The sequence below is a fragment of the Stegostoma tigrinum genome, chromosome 16 (genome assembly GCF_030684315.1).
Source record: "Stegostoma tigrinum isolate sSteTig4 chromosome 16, sSteTig4.hap1, whole genome shotgun sequence".
In the NCBI taxonomy this organism is placed as follows: Eukaryota; Metazoa; Chordata; class Chondrichthyes; order Orectolobiformes; family Stegostomatidae; genus Stegostoma; species Stegostoma tigrinum.
This window is the reverse complement of record NC_081369.1, coordinates 41716617-41741735: the sequence shown is the minus strand read 5'-3', so window position 1 is coordinate 41741735 and position 25119 is coordinate 41716617. Positions and strand designations below refer to the sequence as shown.

Genomic DNA, 25119 nt, shown 5'->3' with positions numbered 1-25119 from the left:
AAGTTTCCTTCAGTTCCATGTACTTTAACCTTCTCAGTCTCTCATCTGGAACCTTGTCAAAAGCTTTGCTAAAATCCATATAAACTACATCAACTGAATTTCTGTCATCCCCACACCTGATCACATTTTCAGAAACTTCCAACACATTTTATTAGGCATGACCTCCCTCCGATGAAGCCATGCTGACTGTCCCTAATTAACCCTTTGCAAGTGAGTATTAATCTGTGATGTGAGATTCACCGGCCTGTAATTTCCTAGTTCATCTCTACCACTCCTCTTAAAATGTGTAACCACATTAGCCATCCTCCAGTCTTCAGGCACACTTTCCCCATGGCCAGAGAGGATTGAAAAATTTGTCAGAGATCCTGCAATTTCCTGCTTCGCCTCTCACAGTAGCCTGGGCTGCAATTCAGTCGGGCCAGGGAATTTGACTTTTTTTTAAGCCCAGCAGAGGCTCCGATACCTCCTCATTTCCTACGGTTTGAACTGTGCAAGTTCCTGACAGTCCCTTTCCTGAATTCCATACTTAGATTATCCTTTACCAGAGTGAAGTCCGAAGAGAAGTGTTCATTCAACACCCTTCCAATATACTGCACTTCATGCACAGGGTGCCTCCTTGGCCCCTACTCTTCTTATTAACTTCTTGCAATTAAAATAGCTTTTGATTCTCCCTAATCCTGTTTGCAGGTACTTTTTCATGCACCCTTTTTGCTCTTCTAATTGCTTTCTTAAGTTCCTTCCTGCACTTCCTGTATTTCCTAAGAAATGAGGTGGATGAGCTTGAGGCTCAGTTGGAAATTGGCAAGTTCGATGTCGTGGGGATAACTGAGATGTGGCTTCAAGTGGACAGGGCCTGGGAAATGAATATTCAAGGATATACGTGCTTTCGAAAGGACAGACTGATGGGCAGAGGGGGTGGGGTAGCCCTGTTGGTGAGGAACGATATTCAGCCCCTTGCGAGGGGGTACGTAGAATCAGGAGATGTGGAGTCAGTGTGGATAGAGCTGAGAAATTCTAAGCGTAAAAGACCCTAATGGGAGTTATCTACAGACCCCCAAACAGTAGTCAGGATGTAGGGTGTAAGTTGAATCACGAGTTGAAATTGGCCTGTCGCAAAGGTATTACTACAGTCGTTATGGGAGATTTCAACATGTGGGTAGACTGGGAGAATCAGGATGGTACTGGACCCCAAGAAAGGGAGTTTGTGGAGTGCCTCCGAGATGGATTCTTAGAACAGCTTGTACTGGAGCCTACTAGGGAGGAGGCAATTCTGGATCTGGTGTTGTGTAATGAACCGGATTTGATCAGGGACATCAAAGTAAAGGAGGTAGTGACCATACTATGACAAATTTTAATCTGCAGTTTGAGAGGGAGAAGGGAGAATCGGAAGTGTCAGTATTGCAGTTGAACAAAGGGAACTGTGGAGATATGAAGGAGGGGCTGGCCAAAGTTCAGTGGTTCAATACCCTAGCAGGGATGGCAGTGGAACAACAATGGCAGGTATTTCTGGATATAATGCAGAAGGTGCAGGATCAGTTCATTCCAAAGAGGAAGAAAGATCCTAAGGGAGGCAGGGGCGGCCATGGCTGACGAGAGAAGTTAAGGACTGTATAAAGATAGGACTGTATAAAGATAAGAGAAGTGTAACATAGCAAAGATGAGCGGGAAGCCGGAGGAACTGGGAAGCTTTTAAAGGGCAACAGAAGATAACTAAAAAGGCAATACACAGAGAAAAAATGAGGTACGAAGGAAAACTGGCCAAAAGTATAAAGGAGGATAGTAAAAGCTTTTTAGGTATGTGAAAAGAAAAAAAAATGGTTAAGACTAGAATTGGGTCCTTGAAGACAGAAATGGGCGAACTTATTATGGGGGAAACAAGGAAATGGCAGAAGAGTTGAATAGGTACTTTGGATCTGTCTTCACTAGGGAAGACACAAGCAATCTCCCAGATGTGATAGTGGCTGAAGGACCTAGGGTAATGGATGAACCGAAGGGAATTTGTATTAGGCAGGAAATGATGTTGGATAGACTGTTAGGTCTGAAGGCTGGTAAGTCCCCGGGACCTGAGGGTCTGCATCCCAGGGTACTTAGGGAGGTGGCTCTAGAAATCGTGGACACATTGATAATCATTTTCCAGTGTTCTATAGATTCAGGATCAGTTCCTGCAGATTGGAGGATGGCTAATGTTGTCCCACTTTTCAAGAAAGGAGGGAGAGAGAAAACAGGAAATTATAGACCAGTTAGCCTGACGTCAGTGGTGGGAAAATGCTGGAGTCAATTATAAAAGATGAAATTACGACTCATTTGGATAGCAGTAACAGGATAGGTCAGAGTCAGCATGGATTTATGAAGGGGACATCGTGCTTGACTGATCTTCTGGAATTTTTTGAGGATGTAACTACGAAGATGGACAAGGGAGAACCAGTAGATGTAGTATACCTGGACTTTCAGAAAGCCATTGATAAAGTCCCGCATAGGAGATTGGTGAACAAAATGAGGCACATGGTATTGGGGGCAAAATACTGAGTTGGATTGAAAAGTGGCTGGCTGACAGGAGGCAAGGAGTTGTGTTAAACGCGTCCCTTTCAGAATGCCAGGCAGTGACCAGTGGGGTACCACAAGGTTTGGTGCTGGGATCGCAGCTATTTACAATATACATTAATGATATAGATGAAGGCATTAAAAGTAATATTAGCAAATTTGCTGATGACACAAAGCTGGGTGGCAGTGTGAAATGTGGGGAACATGTTATGAGAATACAGGGTGACTCGGACAGGCTAGGTGAGCGGATGGATGCATGGCAGATGCAGTTTAATGTGGATAAATGTGGTTATCTACTTTGGCAAGAAAAGGAAGGCAGATTACTATCTAAATGGAGTCAAGTTAGGTAAAGAGGAAGTACAAGATCTCTGTGTTCTTGTACACATCAGTCAATGAAAGCAAGCACGCAGGTACAGCAGGCAGTGAAGAAAGCTAATGGCATGCTGGCCTTCATAACAAGAGGAATTGAGTATAGGAGCAAAGAGATCCTTCTGCAGCTGTACAGGGCCCTGGTGAGACTGCACCTGGAGTATTGTGTGTAGTTTTGGTCTCCAAATTTGAGGAAGGACATTCTTGCTATTGAGGGAGTGCAGCATAGGTTCAAGAGGTCAATTCCTAGAATGGCGGGACTGTCACATGTTGAAAGATTGGAGTGACTGGGCTTGTCTACACTTGGGTTTAGAAGGATGATAGGGGATCTGATTGAGATGTTTCAGATTATTCAGGGATTGGACACTCTGGAGACAGGAAGCATGTTTCCACTGATAGGTGAGTCCAGAACCAGAGGACACAGTTCAAAAATAAGGGGTAGGCCATTTAGAACAGATTTGAGGAAAAACTTCTTCACCCAGAGAGTGGTGGATATATGGAATGCTCTGCCCCAGAAGGCAGTGGAGGCTAAGTCTCTGGATAGAGCTCTGAAAGATATCGGAATCAAGGGTTATGGGGATAAGTCAGGAACAGGATACTGATTGTGGATGATCAGCCATGATCATAATGAGTAGTGGTGCTGGCTCGAAGGGCTGAATGGCCTACTCCTGCACCTGTCATTGTCTATTGTCTATTGTCTATTTCCCTAGGGCTGCAGCTGAAATGCACCCTTTGGACTCGCTAAAAGTCCTACTCCTCCTCTTTATCCAGTCGAGTTTTTGTCCTAAACATCCAGGGTCCTCTGAAATTATTGCTCCTACATTTCCCTCTGAAGAGTACATGTTAGACCTATAGTCACCACAGCTCCTTTTTAAATGTACCCTCATTGTCCCCCTGCGGATTGATCTGCACGGAGTTGTTTCCAGTCTACTATGGCGAGATCCAGCTTTATAGTCATAAAATTTGCCTTCCCCCAATCCAAAGCCATCTTTTGCAGGCCATTGTTTTCTTCTTGTAGCCATAGTATCTAGATAGATGATTCAGTTAAGTTATTAGGAACCCCCAAGATATTGATGACAGGGCTGGTAATGCTATTGAATATAATTGGGAGATGATTCAGTCCTTGAGGGTAGTTATTACTAGGCAATTGAATGTTACTTGTCACTTAGCAGTCAAGAGTGATATATTGTCCAGGTCTTAACATACATTCAATATTGAGTAGTTGCCATAATCGTCAGTATGCTTGCCCCTGACCTTATGATAGAAGAATGTCACTGATGAAACACCTGAAAATCATTGGCATAGGATGTTACCTGAAGAACTTTGTGTCTATGTCCTGGTCTTGGGATGATTAGCCTCCAACAAATTTTGTGGAAGACATAATTTCAAGTAGTGGTAAATTTTTCCTAGATTCTTACTGACTTCACATTTGTTACAGCTCCTTGATATTCAGTCAAATGCTGTCTTGATGTCAAGGGCAGTCACCCTCTGCATACGTCTGGAGTTTAGCTTTCTTTTCCATCTTTGTAATGGTGTTTGAATGATGTCTGAAACTGAGCTTCTGTGAGTAGCTTATTGGTGAGCTGAGTGCTACTTGATAGCACTGTCAGTAATACCTTGCCTCACGTGATGATGATTGAGGTTGATGGGTCAATAATTATTTGATTTTGATTGTCCTGCTTTTTGTGGACAGCACATTTTCTATCTTGTTGAATGAATGCCAGTACTGTTACTATTTTGTAATAGATTCGCTAAAGGTGCTGCAAGTTTTTCTGAGTCCAAGTATGAAATTCAGACCAAGCTGTTTATTTGATTTAGAAGCTGGAGGTGTCAAGAACCCAGATGTATTTGATTCAGATCCTTCATTTATTTTGATCACTTGTTCTTATAGTTCCTATAACTATTATTTTTATTTGGCTTCACTGCCTTTATCAAACACAATCTAGTCTGCACAATCGAGCAGTTTTGTTTTTCTGTTCCCGTGATTTGCTTCTTCCTGGTGGTGTTTTCTTGAGTGTGACAACTTTTGTCATATTCTGATATTTGCACTCCCCTTGTTTACATCTTGGGAAGGGGGATATTCATAGAACATAGGACAATACAGCGCAGAACAGGCCCTTCAGCCCTTGATGTTGCACCGACCTGTGAACTAATCTGAGCTCACCCCCTACACTATCCCTTCATCATCCATATGCTTATCCAAGGACTGTTTAAATACCCCTAGTGTGGCTGAGTTAACTACATTGGCAGGCATTCTGAGTAAAGAATCTGCCTCTGACTTAAATCTATCACCCCTCAATTTGCAGCTATGCCCCCTCGTACAAGCCAACATCATCATCCTAGGAAAAAGACTCACTGTCCACCCTATCTAATCCTCTGATCATCTTGTATGTCTCTATTAAATCCCCTCTTGGCCTCCTCCTCTTCAATGAGAACAGACCCAAGTCCCTCAGCCTTTCCTCATAAGACCTTCGCTCCAGACCAGGCAACATCCTGGTAAATCTCCTCTGCACCTTTTCCAATGCTTCCACATCCTTCCTGTAATGGGGTGACCAGAACTGCATGCAATATTCCAAGTGAGACCAGAACTGTACACAACATTCCAAATCCTGACAAACAATTCTTTCTCTTACAATTTATGCTTATTTAGGAGATGAGCAATAATGGGATGGAGCATCTTGACACTTTATCCAAGTTCAAAGACATTTTGAAGGGAGTACAGGTGATCCTCATGCTGTTCAAGGAGCAGAGTTTCTGTGTACCCACTGCTGGGTGTTGTAGTCAAAACAATCTCTGAAGGCTTATGTTGAGCCTGCAGAAGCTGATCCAGGAGTGCAGTAAATATAAATAGTGATTTCAGGTATTAGTAGAATTAAAGAGTGAATTTCATGTTCCAAGAGAGGATGATGGAGTAGTGCCAGTGAACAGTAAAGGTCTGGGGAGGAAGAAGTTTAAACCCACAAATTCATCAGAGGAATGTCTCAAGAGCTCAGGAGCACAAAAGAAATAAAGATGCAATTGGAGAAGTCAATCCATCAGAGTATGAAAAAGGGCTTTTAAGAAGCTCTGAAGAATCTGTGGAGGCAGCGGCTTCAAGAAACCAAGGGGGGCAGTTAGCAAAGCAAGGCCATCATGAAGATCACCACAGTATCAGCCTATCTGATCACCATACTCCATTTTGTCCTGTCCTGTGCTTCCCTTCTCCCTCTACTCCATAATGTGTGGCAGTGCCTCTCTTCCGCCTCTGCTTCACGATACGTGGCACACCATTCTACCATTCTGATCCTACTTTAAGAAATTTATTCAGTTCCTTCAGCCTGTTACTGGCCTCTCAACCTGCTCATGGTTTGTCATTTTAGCTACACTCTGCATTTCTTCTAAGTAAAAGACACCACATAAATGAAAACTATTGTTCAATTTGAAATTTTGTGATCAAAATTGTTATGTATTGACATTATGATTACTGTGCAATTCTGGGCAAGAATTAATCTGAAAATAAGGTGGCAACAGTAAGAAAGAGTTTGCTTTTGTTCCGCAGAAAAACCACTAAGTTTAGTGGGTAGAATATCTTAACAAATGCATTGAATGTACTCGTTTATACCTTAAATGTTAGTCAAGGCAATGTAATCAATACTATCAGTATAACTGACAAAAATTGGTTTCTTAGGTATGGATTAAGTATGACTTTTTTTTAAAAAAAACTTCTTCATAGCTTCGGGAATGAAAGTCGCAGGCTGTTCCTTGGAAGAAGTGGATCTCCCTACTACTTTGTTATCACCCATACTGCCATCAGTTGTGATTAAGAAAGAGGCAACGACTCCAATGGATCAGACACCATCTGCAGCTTTTGAAGTATGATTTTTATATTCACCCATGGGTGGCAACGCAGTTTTTAAATGAGTAGAGAAAAGTCTTTGTGTAGAATGCTTTGCTTTGTTTTGGAAGCATATCTTTAGTCCTTTTTTCCTTGATTAGTAGCACATTGAATCATGATACTTCACAGTTTCGGCTTCTCATGTTTAGTCTTACTTAATACATTTCAGTAACATTGTTGTGATCTTATAATTAAACTTTTGATTTACGGAGAGCTATCAACATTTGCCTCAGATTTTGGGAAAGTTGATTATGAGTTGAATATAGTTTAGATGAGGGAAGTAAATGAAATACCTCCAAGTTTGCAGATGCTGGTTAGAAGATGCAGAGATGCTCTAATGTCATTTGGACAAGTTGAATGAGTAGGTGGCTGCATGGCAGCAGAAGTATAATGTAAATATGGGGTTACCCAGTTTGATCGCAAAAATGGGAAGCCAAATTATTATCTGAATGGTGATGTATTGGGAAAGCGAAAGGTGCACAAAAGCCTGTGTGTACACTGGTTGCTGAAAGTAAACATCCACGTCATCCAGAAGGCAAATGGTATGTTGGCCTTCATAAGTATCGGATTAAAGTACAGGGATATTTTGCTGTAATTATGCTAGGGCTTAGTGAGACTACACCTGGAGTATTGTGTTCAGTTTTAGTCTCCTCAACTGAGAGAGGATATTTTGCTGTGGAGGGATTGCAAAAAGGTTTACCAGACTGATTCCCTGGGATTGTGGAACTGATGTATAAAGAAAGACTGGATTAATTAGGACTAAACGCACTGGAGTTTAGAAGCGTGAAGGGACATCTCATAGAATTTTGAGTTTCTATCATGATTAGGCAATAAACACAAGAAGGACGTTTCCAATAACTGGGGAGTCTAGAACCAGCGGTCACGGTCTAAAGATATAGTGTTGACCGTTTAGGGCTGAGATGAAGATAAATTTCTTCAATGTGGTGAGGCTGTGGAATTCTCTGCCACAGAAGCAGTTGGAGCAAAAATATTTAATATTTTCAAGAAGGATTTAGGTATGATTCTTCATCTTAAAACTTAAAGGGTATGGGGAGAAAACAGGAACAGGTACCAAGTTGATGATCAGCCATTATCATGTTAAATGGTTGAGCAGGCTCGAAGGGCTGAATAGCTTGTACTTGCTCATGTTTTCTGAGTCTCTGTTTCTATTTATATCCTGATCTGTCAGTGTGTTAATGTTGACATCTAGTTATGCATCTACACATTTTCCATCTGACATTAGACAATTACTATCAGTTGCAGTGTGTTCTAAACTATCAAACAGGTTTAACTGCGCAGCGATGTAAAATACGAAGATCTTTTAAATTTTAAAACAATTAATAGATGTATCTGTGGACCAGGAGGCCTGGATTTAAGTCCAACCTGTTCCAGAGGTGTGTGAAATCATCTGAGTTGGTTGATTAGAAAAATATTGCTTTGAGTGAGTTTCATGATTTTTGTTTTTGTTCAGAGTCAAGATATGGGAGCAGGACAGCCACCTTTGGAAATTTCTTCTAACGTCAAAGCAAATGCGCCATTTTCTGTATCTGTAGCTCATCAAGGGGGGGATAGTGAACAGTGCCAGCAAATTCAATCGAGTATGTTTTCAAATACAGAAGCTTTGACAACTGTACAAAAACAAGACATTTCTCAGCCATGTGCTTTTCCAGCATCTAAATGTTCCAGCCAAGTCCAGAATAATGAAGGCTTGCTTCAACAAACAACCCAATTTCACAATGCTCACATATTGCTAGACTCAAGGGAGGTACAAACAAGAGAAGTTTTGCAGTCTGATGCAGCAAAGATATCCTTATCCCCAATGCCCGACTCTGCGCTACAACAGAAACAGCAACAGCAACCATCAACGACACAGACGCAGGCCCTGCAAGAGCATTCACCAAACTTATTTCAACCAAGTGGCAATGTATCTCAGTTGCAGAATGCTTTGCACTCGATGCAACAAAGAAACTTCCAAACAAATGGTAACAGTGGCAGAAGTGACAATGTTAGTATTGTTCAACAAGCTCTGGAGGCAAGTCAGCAGCAATTAACTTCTGTTTTATTTACTGGATCTAGTCCATCTGAGACAATGCAACAACCTGTGGAACAGGTACAAGACCAGATGAATGCAGATTTATTCCACCAGGTAAATTCTATGCAGAGCTCTCTCACGCAAGGTTTATTTTCAAGTTCTGACAACACATCGCTTCCTAGATCAGATAATGTTCTGTCTGGACCTGAGAACTCATTGTCCAATCAACAAGTACTAGAATCCTCGACAGGCATTTTGATGGAAATGCAACAGAACATATGCCCTGGAACAGGACAACTCCAGTCAGACATGTACCAATCCTCTAAAGTAATGAGTGCCCAGGGTTCTTTAAATGGAACCCTCCAGCAAGGTGATATTTTTCAGCAGCCCACTCATGCTATGTCTAGTTTGCAGTCCAGTGAGGAAAACCAGCATCAAATATCCCACAGTGCAATGTTTTCACCTGCTACAACTGTTGCAGGGAAAGAAAACAAAGGAAATCCTCAGCAACCAACTTCTTCCCCAAGTGTCTTTCAGTGCTCTAACACCATGGTTACTGTGGAAGAGACCTCTGTGCAGTCGAACCAGAGACAAACCAATATGTTTGAGTCTATTGTACAGATGCAGCAGAGTGGAGATAACCAGCCTCAAGTAACTTTGTTTTCTAATACAGATGGTATGATGCATCTAAAAACTGGTGGCTCTTCACAGCCATCTGGGATTTTTCAACAGGGTGGGGAAATGATTTCAATGCAACCTGGAAACTTCCTGCAGCAATCACATCCATCATCTGAATTGTTTCATCCACAAAATTCTCTAAATCAAGTTCAAGGTACAGGCCATTCACAAGAATCACAGTCTGGACTTTATCATTGCCCTAGTACTGTGCTACAACATCAGAACAATGCTGCTTCCCAGGATCAAGTACAGTCAACATTGTTCCATCCTCAAAATTCAATGGCAGTTCTTCAAAGTTCTTCAATTGGCCAAGACCAGCAACAAAGTGCACTCTTTCTTTCTCCAAACTCTTTGCCTTCACTTCAAGATAGCAACATTTCACAAGAAAAGCAACCGATAAACTTCTATTCACCCCAAAGCTCAATCCAAGCACTCCAGAGTTCAGGAGATTCTGAGCAGCAATCCGTGAATGTCTTTCAGACCCAGACACACATGTCTCAGATTCAGAGTACCATGATTCCTCAAGAGCAGCAACACCAACAACAGAGTCTTTTTCAACATCAGGTCACAATGCCCTCTCCCCAGGCTAACACTTCTTCTCAAAATCAGCAGACATCAATGTTTCAGACCCAACATTCAATAGCTACTCTGCACAACAGCACTTCACCTCAAGATCAATCTCAGAATGTTCTTTTTAGCTCTCAAAATGCCATTTCTCCATTAAATAGCAGCATGACATCCCGGGAGCAACAACAGAATGTCCTTTTCAATTCTCAGAGTACCATGCCTCCAATGAGTACAAATTTGGCTCCCCAGGAGCAGCAAAACCAAACTCTCTTTCATACTCAACCTAATATGGTGGCTGTTAATCAAGAACAACAATCATCCATTCAGTTCCAAAATCAGACCACAGTTTCAACACTTCAAAACAGTGGAACAGCTCAGACGGATGAACAACAACCATCAGTTTTTCATGGCCAACCTCAAATGCAGTTAGTCCAGAGTTCAGGAGATGCCCAAAGTCAGCAAGTCACACTGTTCATTTCCCAGACTTCAATGTCTGCATTACAGAATGATATAAATCAACAAGAGATGCAACAGTCCACTATTTTTAATCCACAAAATAATATGTCTGTCCTTCAGACCAACACATCTGTACCAAGTCAACAACAAAGTACACTTTTTCGCTCACAAGGAACTATGAACCAGCTTCAAAGTACACCTGCACCTGCTCAGCAACCTACTGGCTTGTACTTGTTTGGAATTCAAAATGGTAAGTGTAATCTAAGAATTAAATTTCACTCTGTCAACAAAGTTGATATTTGCCCACCAAATTAAAAATTTAAACATTGTATTTTTTTGTCCTAAATCCTTGTTAATTTCATTGCATTCTAATATTTTGTGAACCCTCACCTGTGAATCTCAAGTTTCCGGATTCAAATCCAGGACATGAGCACAAAAATCAAAGCAGACACTCCTTTGTAGTACTAAGGAGTACTAAGCTGTTGGAAGTGCCATCTTTTAGCTCCCACATTAAAGTCCTGTTTACCTATTTGGATGGATGTAAAGAAATTCCCATGGCACTCTTTTAAAAAAAGAGCAGGTGAGTTATCCTGGTGCCCTGGCCAGTATTTTTATCTATTAATCAACGTGACAAAACAAACCATGTGGTGACTGTCATATTGATAAGAAAATTTGCTGTGTGCAAATTAACTGCCATGTTTTCTATACCAGTTCTGTGGCCACACCTCAAAAATATTTCACTAGCTATAAAGTGCTTTGAGAGTCTGGTTGTTGAAGAAAGTGCTATTTAAATACAATATTTCTTCTTGACATAAAGGCAATCCAAAATATTCCCTTAGCTATATGAATTAAGAGTAGGAAAAAGAAGTGTAGTAGCCAGTTGGGGACCAAAGGATTTGCACATCAAGTACATGGATGAGGTCACTAAACAAATATTTTTTGTATTCCATATTACCCTAATAATAAAAAAAAGTTGTTAGGTGGAGAAGTGAAGGTTCAAATCATGTGTCATGTTATGTTCTTGTAATACTTTGTGATGGTATTGTGCAATATAGGCAGAGTTAAATCCCCTGCTCTTGGAAAAAATCAGTACCTAACTTTACACTGTTATTCACACTTGTACAACATTCACTAAAAGGGCCAAGAGGGACTTGAATGATAGATGCTAGTTTATGTATTGCCCTCAGTTACAAAGCTCCATGATTCAGGGCCTGCACGGGGTCAGAGGGTGGGGGTGAAGGGAGGACAGAAGTACAAAATACTACCTAACCTCTGATTTTCCCTATCCTCTTTAAAAGATGTAAGAATTTCTTCATTATCAGTTCTATTTTGACATTACAGGCGATGACCTGGCTGCATATTTATTCAAACAAGCATTTCCTGTGTAATCTGAAACAATGAAAAAACATAATTTGATATGCTCCAAACTTAATTGTCCCTACAATCTACAGATTTGGGTGCAGGGCCAGGAACTCATACTTCATATTTTATTTACTGTTTAGTTGCAATTAAAACTCAAGTTAGACTGAGAACAAATCCCACAGAAGCTCACATATGAGGTAAAACTATTTTATCACTCGGCTGATTGACCAGTACTGCATTTCATTGATTTTCTTTTTCCTACTTTTAGTTTTTTTTTCCAGTAGTAGTATTGTGAAAATTATGGTTATGTCTGCGAAGAATGGATCATTTGTGAATGACAGTGGGAAATACTGATCATTGGTGAATAAAACTGATGTTTTGGGTCAGTGATTTTTTTTTCAATAAACAGAATCCTTAACATCTGTTGAATTTTTAAAGTGAACAGTCCATTTTTTTTTACAAGATCTGTTTTGTTTCATTTTCACATCTTTGTATTCCAAAGTTTAACAAACTGTACAAATAAATGTATGGGGTTGCACAAGATAAAGTAATATTCCTAGGAAAAGAAATTTACAAAATGCAATACCAAATGAATGTCAAAATTCCCATTCTGTGCATAAAATTACTAAAGCAACCAGTTGAGTAATCATTGGATAAAATAGACTATGGAATAGTGCACAAACATTAGTAAGGGCATGTTATTTCAATTGAGATCATTTATTACTATTTGACTTGAAGTCAAAGTGCAAAGGACTGCCTGGTAAACTGAAATTTACAATAAGGGATATAGAATGGTGCGTGTGTTTTTCACATAGCTTTGACACCTGTGAAAAAGTTAAATTTATCCATGATCCCTTGTCACCCAACAAATTGTATTAAAGGTGTAGTCAGTTTTAGTGTCTCAATTATTGGTAGAGAAAGAAAGCAATCATCCAACTAGTTTGGTAACCTCTTCAAACTTGAAAAGTTTGCAAAGGATTCGAGCATTAATTAAAATGTTTTCTTAATAAAGGCTAAATACAGACTGGATTACTGTAAATTCTTCCTTGACAATTTTGTCAAAATAATTTATCCAAAATAATAACTTTATTCTTAAATAGGGAGAACAGATTGATTTCAAAGTTCAGAGATAATGGGAACTGCAGATGCTGGAGAATTCCAAGATAATAAAATGTGAGGCTGGATGAACACAGCAGGCCAAGCAGCATCTCAGGAGCACAAAAGCTGACGTTTCGGGCCTAGACCCTTCATCAGAGAGGGGGATGGGGAGAGGGAACTGGAATAAATAGGGAGAGAGGGGAAGGCGGACCGAAGATGGAGAGTAAAGAAGATAGGTGGAGAGAGTATAGGTGGGGAGGTAGGGAGGGGATAGGTCAGTCCAGGGAAGACGGACAGGTCAAGGAGGTAGATGGGGGTGCGGCTTGGGGTGGGAGGAAGGGAAGGGTGAGAGGAAGAACCGGTTAGGGAGGCAGAGACAGGTTGGTTTTGGGATGCAGTGGGTGGGGGGGAAGAGCTGGGCTGGTTGTGTGGTGCAGTGGAAATGGTTTGCGACTGGGAGGTGCAGTTGTTTGTTGCGAACTGAGCGGAGGTGTTCTGCAAAGCGGTCTCCAAGCCTCCGCTTGGTTTCCCCAATGTAGAGGAAGCCACACCGGGTACAGTGGATGCAGTATACCAAATTGGCAGATGTGCAGGTGAACCTCTGCTTAATGTGGAATGTCATCTTGGGGCCTGGGATAGGGGTGAGGGAAGAGGTGTGGGGGCAAGTGTAGCATTTCCTGCGGTTGCAGGGGAAGGTGCCAGGTGTGGTGGGGTTGGAGGCAGTGTGGAGCGAACAAGGGAGTCACGGAGAGAGTGGTCTCTCCAGAAAGCAGACAGGGATGGGGATGGAAAAATGTCTTGGGTGGTGGGGTCGGATTGTAAATGGCGAAAGTGTCGGAGGATGATGTGTTGTATCCGGAGGTTGGTAGGGTGGTGTGTGAGAACGAGGGGGATCCTCTTAGGGCGGTTGTGGCGGGGGCGGGGTGTGAGGGATGTGTTGCGGGAAATACGGGAGACGCGGTCAAGGGCGTTCTCGATCACTGTGGGGGGAAAGTCCACTCCCCCTCCCATTCTCTAGATGACATGTCCATCATGGGCCTCCTGCACTGCCACAATGATGCCACCCGAAGGTTGCAGGAACAGCAACTCATATTCCGCCTGGGAACCCTGCAGCCTAATGGTATCAATGTGGACTTCACCAGTTTCAAAATCTCCCCTTCCCTTACTGCATCCCTAAACCAGCCCAGTTTGTCCCCTCCCCCCACTGCACCACACAACCAGCCCAGCTCTTCCCCCCCCACCCACTGCATCCCAAAACCAGTCCAACCTGTCTCTGCCTCCCTAACCGGTTCTTCCTCTCACCCATCCCTTCCTCCCACCCCAAGCCGCACCCCCATCTACCTACTAACCTCATCCCACCTCCTTGACCTGTCCGTCTTCCCTGGACTGACCTATCCCCTCCCTACCTCCCCAACTATACTCTCTCCACCTATCTTCTTTACTCTCCATCTTCGGTCCGCCTCCCCCTCTCTCCCTATTTATTCCAGTTCCCTCTCCCAATCCCCCTCTCTGATGAAGGGTCTAGGCCCGAAACGTCAGCTTTTGTGCTGCTGAGATGCTGCTTGGCCTGCTGTGTTCATCCAGCCTCACATTTTATTATCTTGATTTGAAAGTTCCTTTGGTTTTGTCTTACACTTGCTTCTCATCACCTGACAACTTGCACAATTCTCTGCAATATCTACAAACAATCTAGACCCTTGCCTGTAGTACTCTTGGAAGTTCAAGCTTTACTAAAATGAGACAAGAAGGCAAAGCTTTTCACCTTGTATTCACCAGGATTATGTTGCAAGAAACCAAACCTATTAAGGGAGGAACAGTTTATACAGTATTAGATGCAGATGCTGGTTGGTTGGTTGGTTGGTTGGTTGGTGTGGTGATGTAGATATTAACTATCAGTCATAGCTGATTTAACTCCAGAAGTGATTTTTGACATCACCAACTCTGGGTAACTGCACATGCATACTCATTTGGAACACATAGTTCTAAGCATGGACATCATCACATCCACTTTACATGTGATATCACAGGCAGTTGTATTACTGCGCATGCACCGGGAAACATCCACAATTTGATGCAGAGAGGGATGCTGCGCACGGAATGGGGATGGTGGGAAAGGAGTGAGAAGGGAAGAGGAGCCCAGCAGCCAAAGATGTCTGTCTTCTGTTTTTCCTCCAGCTCTTGGGCCGTTGGTGTTGTCACACCTCAACCTCACCGTTCTCTCCTGGATCCCAATATCTCCCTACCCCTCCCTCTTCCTGGGTCTTCCAAATCTCGCACCCAACTTCAGCTGCATTCCCTGAAATCTGCAGGTGTGGGATTCACGGCAGCACATAGCTTGCATGCATCAGTGTCAGCAAACGCAGGCTTAAATTCCGACCAGGGAGGTGGATTCTCATTAGCCATGGCATTGCCATGGAGAGTGTGGAAACAGCAATTTCCACATCCCTTTCCTCATGAGTAAGATATGTTGATATTCCTTTTCCCAGTGAGGTAAAGAATCCATGTGTGAATATATGTAGTTTCTAGCAGTGTAAATGAATCTCACGGAAAATGCAACTGATAATCTTAAATTAGTTTTTGTGTCATTTTCAACACGGTTATTTATTAAATGCTCATGAACAGGAGAATCACATCTTATATCATAAGTGTTGTTCTGTGCTTTGTAAGCATGACCTAATTGAGCATAATCAGGACTCTGTCCATTGTGGACAGTCGAAGGGATTGACTGGTGCTTTTAGTTGCTACTGAACTAAGGCTGTCTCTACACTAGTAATGAAACACTAGAACTAGTCCATAATTCTGGTCATGGACAACATTTATTAAGTAGTGTAGACAATGTTCAGAATAACACAGGAAACTAATTTGAAATTTTCGGTTTATGTTTGCATGTTCTGGTAGCATGAACTGTGTTTCTACACTGGACCCTTTTCTTCTTAAGCAAAAAGAATGTGACCATATATTGCATTTTTTTGGTAGGGGAAGAATTATGGAGACTGTCAATCCTGCAATATTGTCCAGTGTAATGCCCTGACTAATCAGTTTATCTGACCCACCTGCATGTATTCAGCTAAATAAGATAGACAGTTAACAGTTTCTGAAACGCCAATTCATATTCTGACAAATTAGCATTCTTTTCTTGTGTGCAGAGAAATATTCTACCTGCATCCATTGTTTATTTTCAACATGGAAAATAGAAAATGCTGGAAACAGTCAACAGTTCAGGCAGCATCCAGAGTGAGGGAAACAGAGTTTATGTTTCAAGTCAAACTTTTTATCGGAACTGGAAAAAGAGATGTAACAGCTTCTTAATAAGAGGAGGGGCAGGAAAAGATGGCAGGGGAGGGGTGTGGAGAATAAAAATGTCTTGAACTTCAAATAAGGAATATAACATAACCATGTATAATCACAGAAATATACACAAAATCTTATTTCCACAGATTGTGGACAGTTAATGAATATAACAGATGTATCCCAGCCATGTCCTACTGGACCAACAACATTATCTGATCAACTGCTTGTGATGAGCCAGCCAGGACAGGCACAGACTGAGGGACAAGCTGTTTCTACACTTCTCCCCCAGCAGATGACTGACACAAGGCAACTGTCATCAACCATCACTACAGAAGAGAACATGGAAAAAATTGATGACATCCTTGTAACTTTACAGAACCAAGGAAGCAACATCAGCCGATCTTTTAATCCATAGGTAGGATGACTTTGGGTACTGTATTAAAGGCATTTTTCTCCCACTGTGATGAATAAATAATATTGATGCCAGATTTAGGCAGAGGTCTTAACTTTCAACAGTATTCGTGTGAATGCAGACTATATCATTTGTCCAGCTCCTTTTGTTCTGATCATGAATGTACCATGCAAAAATATGGAACACAAAAATGTACGTAGGATAAATCCCAACTGCATATCTAGGATTTGCAAATGCTACTTACTTAACTTGTGAACCAGTGGTTCCAAATGCCGCTAACCCGCCGCTAACCCACCGCATTCTACAACTTTGTTTGTCATACTTTAATTTGGCTTCTTTGGGGAATGTGATTGGATAGGGTTAACCTGCACTGCCCCTATAGATGCCTTTGAATTTGTCGAATAATGGGGCAACCTGCATATTTCCTCAAAAAAAATTAACCCTAATTAAGAGTCTAGACCTCAAGTTAATGTACTAGCCACTCAAAAACCCCTTCAAGAGTCAGAAATAGGAGCTCCTGATGTAGAAATCTCCATCTTGTCTGCATCCTTGTCCATCATTTAACTTCTAAAAGACCAACAGAACTTGTATTCCTTTCAAGGTAGCCTGGAAATAGTCAAGAATTCATACATATGCATTTTCACGTACTTTTTTGTCTTGCTCAATGTCACTTGCTTTCTCTTTTGCTAGTAATCGCACTCTAAAGCTCTCCCTCTCTGCTTTGCACTCACGGGCTCTCTCTGTTGAGATTTTGGCTGGTTTTGAATGGCGGAAAGATCACTTCCAAGTTTTGAATAATAATACCACTAACAATAATTAGGAAAGATGAGGAATTTTTTAAAACTTCACATTTATTTCATGTTCTTCCCACTGATAAAATTGAGCAAATGCAACCATATACAAAACATATCCCTATTCCTAATTTTGATTCAGGTTTAGTAAATAATGGCAATGGGAACAGGAATAGGCTGTTCCGTCTGTCAAGCCTGATGCATCTTTTTTAAAAAACATCATAGAGTCATAAAGATTTACGCACAGAAACCGAACCCTCGGTCCAACTTGTCCACGTCAACCAGATATCCTAGATAAATCTAGTTCTATTTGCCAGCATTTGGCCCATATCCCTCTAAACCATTCCTATTCATATACCAATCCAGATGCCTTTTAAACATTAACTGTACCAGCCTCCTCCTCTTTCTCTGGTGCATTCCATATATTCTCCACCCTCTGCATGAAAAATTGCCCTTTAGGATCCTTTTTAAATCTTTTGCCTGTCACCTTAAACCTATGCCCTGTAGTTTGTGAGGGAAAAGAGCTTGTCTGTTTACCCTGTCCGTGTCCCTCATGATCTTATAAAGCTCTAAGGTCATCCCTCAGCCTCCAACACTCCAGGGGAAATAGCCCCACACTATTCAGCCTCTCCTTATAGCTCAAACCCTCCAAACCTGACAATATCCTTGTTGATCTTCTCTGAACCCTTTCAGGTTTCACAATATTCTTCCTACAGCAGGGGGACCAGAATTGCACACAGTATTCCAAAAGTGGCCGACAATATCCTGTACAGCCACAACATGACCTCTTAACTCCTATACTCAATGTACTGACTAATAAAGGCAAGCATACCAATGCCTTCTTCACTATCCTATCTATGTGCGACTCCACTTTCAAGGAACTAAGAACCTGCATTCCAAAGTCCGTTTGTTCGGCAACATACCCCAAGACCTTACCATTAAGTGTATAAGTTATACCTGATATGTCTTTTGAGCAGCCCATCACATTTATCTAAAATAAACTCCACCTGCCACTCCTCAGCCCATTGTCCCATCTGATCAAGATTGCATTGTACTCTGATGTAACCTTCTTTGCTGTCCACTACACCTCCAATTTTGGTGTCATTTGCAAACTTACTACCCGTATCTCCTATGTTCACATTCCAAATTATTCATATAAATGACAAAAAGTAGTAGACCCAGCACTGAACCTTTGTGGCACACTGCTGGTTGCAGGCCTCCAGTCTCAAAAGCAACCTTTCATCATCACTCTCTGTCTTTTTTCTTTGAGCCAGTTCTGTATCCAGATGGATAGGTCTTCCTGTATTTCACGTGATCTAACCTTGCTAACCGGTCTACCATGAGGAACCCTGCCGAATGCTTTACTGAAGTTCATATAGATTATGTCCACTGTTCTGCCCTCATCAATCCTCTTTGTTACTTCTTCAAAAAAACTTATTTCCAAATACATGTAAATTCTGTCCCTCTGGATTCCCTCCAACAGCTTGCCGACGACTGATTGTCAGTCTTACCGGTCTATAGATCCCCGTTTTTTTTCTTACCATCTTTCTTAAATAGTGGCACCACACCAGCCATCCTCCAGTCTTCTGGCACCTCACCTGTAGCTAACAATGATACAAGTATCTCAACAATGGGCCCAGCAATCACATCACTAGCTTCCCACAGAATTCTAGGGTACACCTCATCAGGTCCCGGGAGTGTAATTTCTGTTTATGTTTTATAACCTCTTTAGTGTTATCAAGACATTGCAAAGTGCTTCACTGCTAATTGGTGGTAACCATGAACACTGGGACAAATTCAGGATCCAACAACTGAGGACTAAAAACATAATAAAGAGAGAGAAATAAACTGAGTGCAAACTGGTGAGGAATATAAAATGATAAGAGCTTCTTTTAAATATATAAAAAGGAAGAGAGAGGTCAAACTAAATAGGCCCTTGAGAAAATAAATCATGGGGAACAAGAAAATGGCAGAGGAGTTAAACAGATATTTTGCATTAGTCATGATGGAAGATACTTAGAACATCCCATTTATCCTTAATAAGGGGGAGGGTTGTTGAATTAAGTGCTTTCAACATCACAAGAGAATAATATTAGACAAACTGATGGGACTAAAGGCAGACAAGACCCCTGGCCATGCTGGCCTGCATCCTAGGATCCAAAAAGAAGTTGCTCTGGAGATAGTGGATGCATTTCATTGTAATTTTCCAAAAATCCTTTGATTCCAGAGTATTTCAGGAGGATTGGAAAACTGCTAATATGACACCATATTGAGAAAGGGAGGGAGGCAAAAAGTGATCAACTGTTGGCCAATTAGTCTAAGATCTATTGTTGGAAAAGTGCTGCAATCAATTATTAAATAAGTAATAGCAGACATACAACACAGCTGCTGGTTCACACTATCCTCTTTGTTTGAGACTTTCTCATAAATTACTCAAATTCCCTTTCATGAAGCCATGATGACTCTGCTTGATTAGGTTATGATTTTTCAAATGTTCTGCTATTACTTCCTTCTCGATTCCAATACTTTTCTACTGATGAATTTGTTCACCTCTATTAAATTTCCTCTCAATCATCTCTCTATGAAGAGCAACCCAGACGTCTCTTGTCTGTGGAACCATTTCCATAAATTGTTTTGCACCCTTTGCAATGCTGATGCATTCTTTCTATCAGCATCCAGAATTGAAAAGAAAAGTTAGTTAAGACCGAAACAGTGTTGTATTCGTATCCCCTGAACATCTATCCTGTCAAGTCCCCACAGAATCTTGTGTTTTATTAAGATCACCTTTGTGTTTATTGAACTCCAGTGAGTATAAGCTCACTTATCAAGTTTCCTCATAAGAAACACTTATTTTCAAGCATCACTTATCTGAATTGTCTTCAATGCAAGTATGTCCCACTTTAAGGTGACCCAAAGCCGCACGCAGTACTCCGGGTTTAGTCTCACTGTTGACCTATATTATAGAAGCAAGACTTCCTTACTTTTATACTCCATCCTCCTTGCAATAAAGACCAACATTCTGTGTGTTATTTTGATTAGCTGCTGTACCTGTACACTGATCACCTATGATTAATGTACAAAGATACACAGGTCTGTCTTTTTTTTTCCATGGCATTCTACACAGGATGTTTTCCTACATTATGCTAAATCTTTGCCTGCTCACATTAAGGAGTGATAATTACATTGTCTCCAGTTAGAGACAATCATTGCCTGATATTTGTGTGACATTAATATTACTTGCTGCTTTTTCAACCCTATTTTCTGGCTCTTGCTGCATTTGGCTATGGACTGCTTCAGTACCTGAGGAGTCATGAATGGATCTGAACATCCCCTTATGACTTTTTGATGGAGGAAAGGTCATTGGCAAAGTAGCCGAAGATGATTGGACCTAGGCCACTACCCTGAGGATGTCTTATATAGATGCCCTGGAAATGAGACTGACCTCCAACAAACAGAAACACCTCACTATATACCAGGTATAACTCCAACCAGTGGAGAGACTGATTCCCATTGCTTCCAGTTTTGGCAGGATTCCTTGATGCCACTATCTGTCAAATGGGGCCCTTGATGTCAAAGGCTGTCACACTTGACTCTTCTCTGGAATTCATGATCATGTTTGATCCAGAGCTGTAATGCAGTCAGGAGCTGAGTGGCCCTGGCAGAACCCAAACTGGGTGTCAGGTGAGCAAGTTAATGCCAAGCAGGTGCAGCTTAATAGCACAGTTGATGACACCTTCTATCACTTCACTGATGACGGCAAGCAGACTGATGTGGCAGTAATTGGCTGGGTTGGGTTTGTGCTGCTTTTTAGTGCACAGGACATACCAGGGTAATTTTCCACATTTGCTGGGTAGATGTCAGTGTTGTAGTTGTACTGAACAGCCTGGTTAGGGGTGCAAAAAGTTCTGTTGCACAAGTTTTCAATACTATTGCCGGAATATTGTCAGACCTTTTTAGCCTTTGCAGTATCCAGTACCTCTTTCTTAGTATCATGTGGAGTCAGTCCATTAGTCTGGATCTGTGATGCTGGGGACCATTGGAGTGGGCCCAGGTGAACCATCCATTCAGCACTTCTGGCTGAAGATCATTGCAAATGCTTTAGCCTTTTTTGCTGACGTGTGGGTTCTTCCTTCGTAGTGATTGTTACAGCAGAGTGGTTTGCAAGGCCAATTCGCAGGGCAGTTCAGAGTCAACCACATTTCTGTGGGTCTGAAATCAAATGTAGGCTCAACCAGCTGAGGATGGCAGATTTTCTTCTCGGAAGGACAATCAACAATGGTTATCATTAAATTCTTAGAGGTTGGTTTTTATTGAATTCAAATTCCACCGTCTGCTGTGGCAGTATTCAAAGCCATGTTCCCAGAACATTAGCTGAATTTCTGGATTAATAGTCTAATGATAATAACCACTAGGCCATTGACTCCCAGGGGTAAGGTCGTCATAATCCTACTGGACTGTAGGGCTGCTCTCTCATTATAGAGAGATGACTGATTTAACCTGAGGATCACCACACCTCAGGAGAAAGGAAAGGTTGAGAAGGAGAATTCATCATGGTAACTTCAGCCAATACAAGGAATTGAACTGACATGTTGGCATCACTCTGGATTACAAACCAAACGTCTAACTAACTATGCTCACTGACCTTCAACCCTATCTTTATATCATGAGCAACTTTTATTACATTATAGTCATGGTACACATCATCAATGAGATGAGATTTTAAAAGCTGGATAAAGGGAGTTAGGAAGTAAGTTTAGAAAGTTAGATGTCGAAGATAGTGATCTTGTGACTGTTTCCAATGCCATATGCTAGCCAAAGTAGGAATAGCAGAATATATTAGAGGAATGTGTGGCTGGAGAAATGGTACAAGGAGAAGGATTTCATGTTCCTGGGATTTTGGGAACATTTCTTCGGGGGTTCAGGTACGAGCTGGATCGGTTGCACCCAGTTAAGGATTGAAACTGATGTCGGGGGGGACTATTTGCATGTGCATTTGGGAAGAGTTCAAACTAAAAAGACAGGGGTTTGGGAACTACATATGGAGCCAGAAGAGAGGAAAACCGGAGTTAAATCAGAAACAGAATGTGAAATAAGAAAGGTGATGGGCAGAGATTCCAAGGGTAAGAATCAAACAGAGCCATAGTGCAAAATAATGTAACAGGTCTAAAAGTGCAAAACACAAGGACTAAGTCCTGTGTCTTAATGTATGGAGCTTTCACAATAAAGTAGATGACTTAGTTGTGCAAATAGCTGTAAAACGAATTATGTAGTTGGGATTACTGAAATGTGGCTACAGGGTAATTAGGGATATTAACTGAATATCCAGAAATGTTCAGTTCTTAGGAGGTATAGACAAAAATGAAAACGTTGGGTACCATTGCTGGTTAAAGAGGAAGTTAACACAATATTGAAGAAAGATATTAGCTCTGAATCTGTATGAGAAGAGCTTAAAAACACTCAGGGCAGAAAATGATAGTGGAAGTTGTATATAGACCATCAAACTGTAATGGTATTAGGGAAGAAATTATACATGAAATTAGCAATAAAAAGGTACAGCTATAATTAAGGGAGACTTTAATCTGAATATAGATTGAGCAAATCAAATCAATAACAATAGTGTAGAGGAGAAATTCGTCGCATGTGTTCAAGATGGTTTGATGGATCAGTACATCGAGGAATCAATACAGGCCACCCTAGACTGGGTATTGTATAATGAGAAAGGAATAATTACCAACCTAGCTGTGTGAGGCCCCTTGAGGAAGAATGCCCATAATATGATAGACTGTTCATTACAATGGAGAGTGACATCTTTGATTCAGAGATTATGCACTGAATCTCAATAAAGGATACTGTGATGGTACAAGGTGCAATTGGCTATAGTAAATTGGAGAACATTACTTAAAGGGATCTTGGACAAAGCCAATAATTTAAAAAGAGTACAAGGAGGACCGACAACAATTCTTCATTACTGTCTGGCACAAAGATTAAAACTGGAGAGTTAGCACAGCCATGGCTAACAAGGGAAATTAGGGTAGCATAGATCCAAGGAAGTAGCATATAAATTGGCCAAAAGAAATAGGCAGACCTGAGGATTGGGAGTAGTAGATTGCAGCAAAAGAGGTCGAAGGGATTGATTAAATGGGGGAAGATGCAAACTGTTGTAAAAGTTTCTATAGGTGTGTGAAGAGAAATAGATCAGTGAAGTCAAATCTAGGTCTTTTACAGTTAGAAACAGAGTACGTTATAATGGGCAACGAAGAGATGGCATACTAATTGAATACATTTATTCAGTTTTCACAAGGGAGGGCACAAATAATGTCCCAAAAGTGTTAGGGAACACAGGATCCAGCGAGAGGGAGGAACGGAAGGAAATTAGTATTAGTAGGGAAATTGATGGGATTAAAGGCCGGTTAACCCTGTTAATCTACATCTGTGAGTACCTAGGAAAGTGGCCTTAGAAATTTGGCTGCTTTGGTGGTCATCTTTCTAGAGTCTATCGACTCTGGAACAATTCCTATGGATTGGAAGTTAGCTAATGTATCTCTACTGCTCAAAATAAGAAGAGACCAATTAGCCTGACATTGATTTGCAGAAGAAGTGTTACAGCCCATTATAACACATTTGCTAGCAGAGAACGTGGAAAACAGTGAGAGGATTGCTCAGAGTCCTCATTTATGAAAGAAAAATCATGTATTACAGACTAACTGAAATTTTTGAGGATGCAGTTAGTAGCGTTGACAATGGATATGGTTTACGTAGACTTTCAGAAGACTTCCCATAAAGTCCCACACAAGAGATTAGAATGTAAAATTAAAGCACATGGTATTGGTGGTAGTGTGCTGACATGGATAGAGAAATGGCTGGCAGATAAGAAACGAAGAGTAGGAATACCCAGCAATTTTGTTTTTCCAACAATTTCTGCTTTATAGAAATAGAACAAAGAACAAAGAAAATTACAGCACAGGAACAGGCCCTTCGGCCGTCCAAGCCTGCACCGATCGAGATCCTCTGTCTAACCTGTCATCTATTTTCTAAGGGTCTGTGTCCATTTGCTCCCTGCCCATCCATGTACCTGTCCAAATATATCTTGATAGATGCTAATGTGTCTGCGTCTACCACCTCCGCTGGCACGCGTTCCAGGCAACCACCACCCTCTGTGTAAAGAACTTTCCAGGCATATCTCCCTTAAACTTTCCTCCTCTCACTTTGAACTCATGACCCCCAGCAATTGAGTCCCCCACTCTGGGGGGGAAATAGCTTCTTGCTGTCCACCCTGTCTACACCCCTCATGATTTTGTAGACCTAATAAACAGGTTTTATTTTCCTGAGTGGTAGCGAATAACTGGAGGGGTACAGCTGGGATCAGTGCTCAGACCCCAGACATTGATGATATACATTAATGATTCAGATAAAGAAAGTAAATGTAACAGCTCCAAATTTGCAGATTGTGGGAAGATTAACTTTGCGGGGAGGATGTTTGGACAAGTTGAGTGAGTTTGTAAATGCATGGCTGATAAATTGTAATGTGCTTAAATGTGAGGTTATCCACTTTGGTACCAAAAACAGGAAAACAGATTACTATCTAAATGGTGGTAGATTGGGAAACAGGAAGGTGCATTGAGACCTGGGTGTCCTTTTATGTGAGTCG

General features: G+C 41.4%; 1 protein-coding gene across 3 annotated transcripts in view; it reads left to right on the top strand.

Annotated features, from left to right (window-relative positions):
• Nucleotides 1–25119, top strand: part of nfat5b (nuclear factor of activated T cells 5b) — a 253303-nt gene that overhangs the window by 215159 nt on the left and 13025 nt on the right. For all 3 annotated transcript variants that reach the window (XM_048546462.1, XM_059651737.1, XM_048546463.1), the window contains 3 exons: nucleotides 6623–6762; nucleotides 8256–10767; nucleotides 16415–16683. In XM_048546462.1, the coding sequence (XP_048402419.1) occupies nucleotides 6623–6762; nucleotides 8256–10767; nucleotides 16415–16683 (2921 nt within the window). The remainder of the gene's footprint in view (nucleotides 1–6622; nucleotides 6763–8255; nucleotides 10768–16414; nucleotides 16684–25119) is intronic.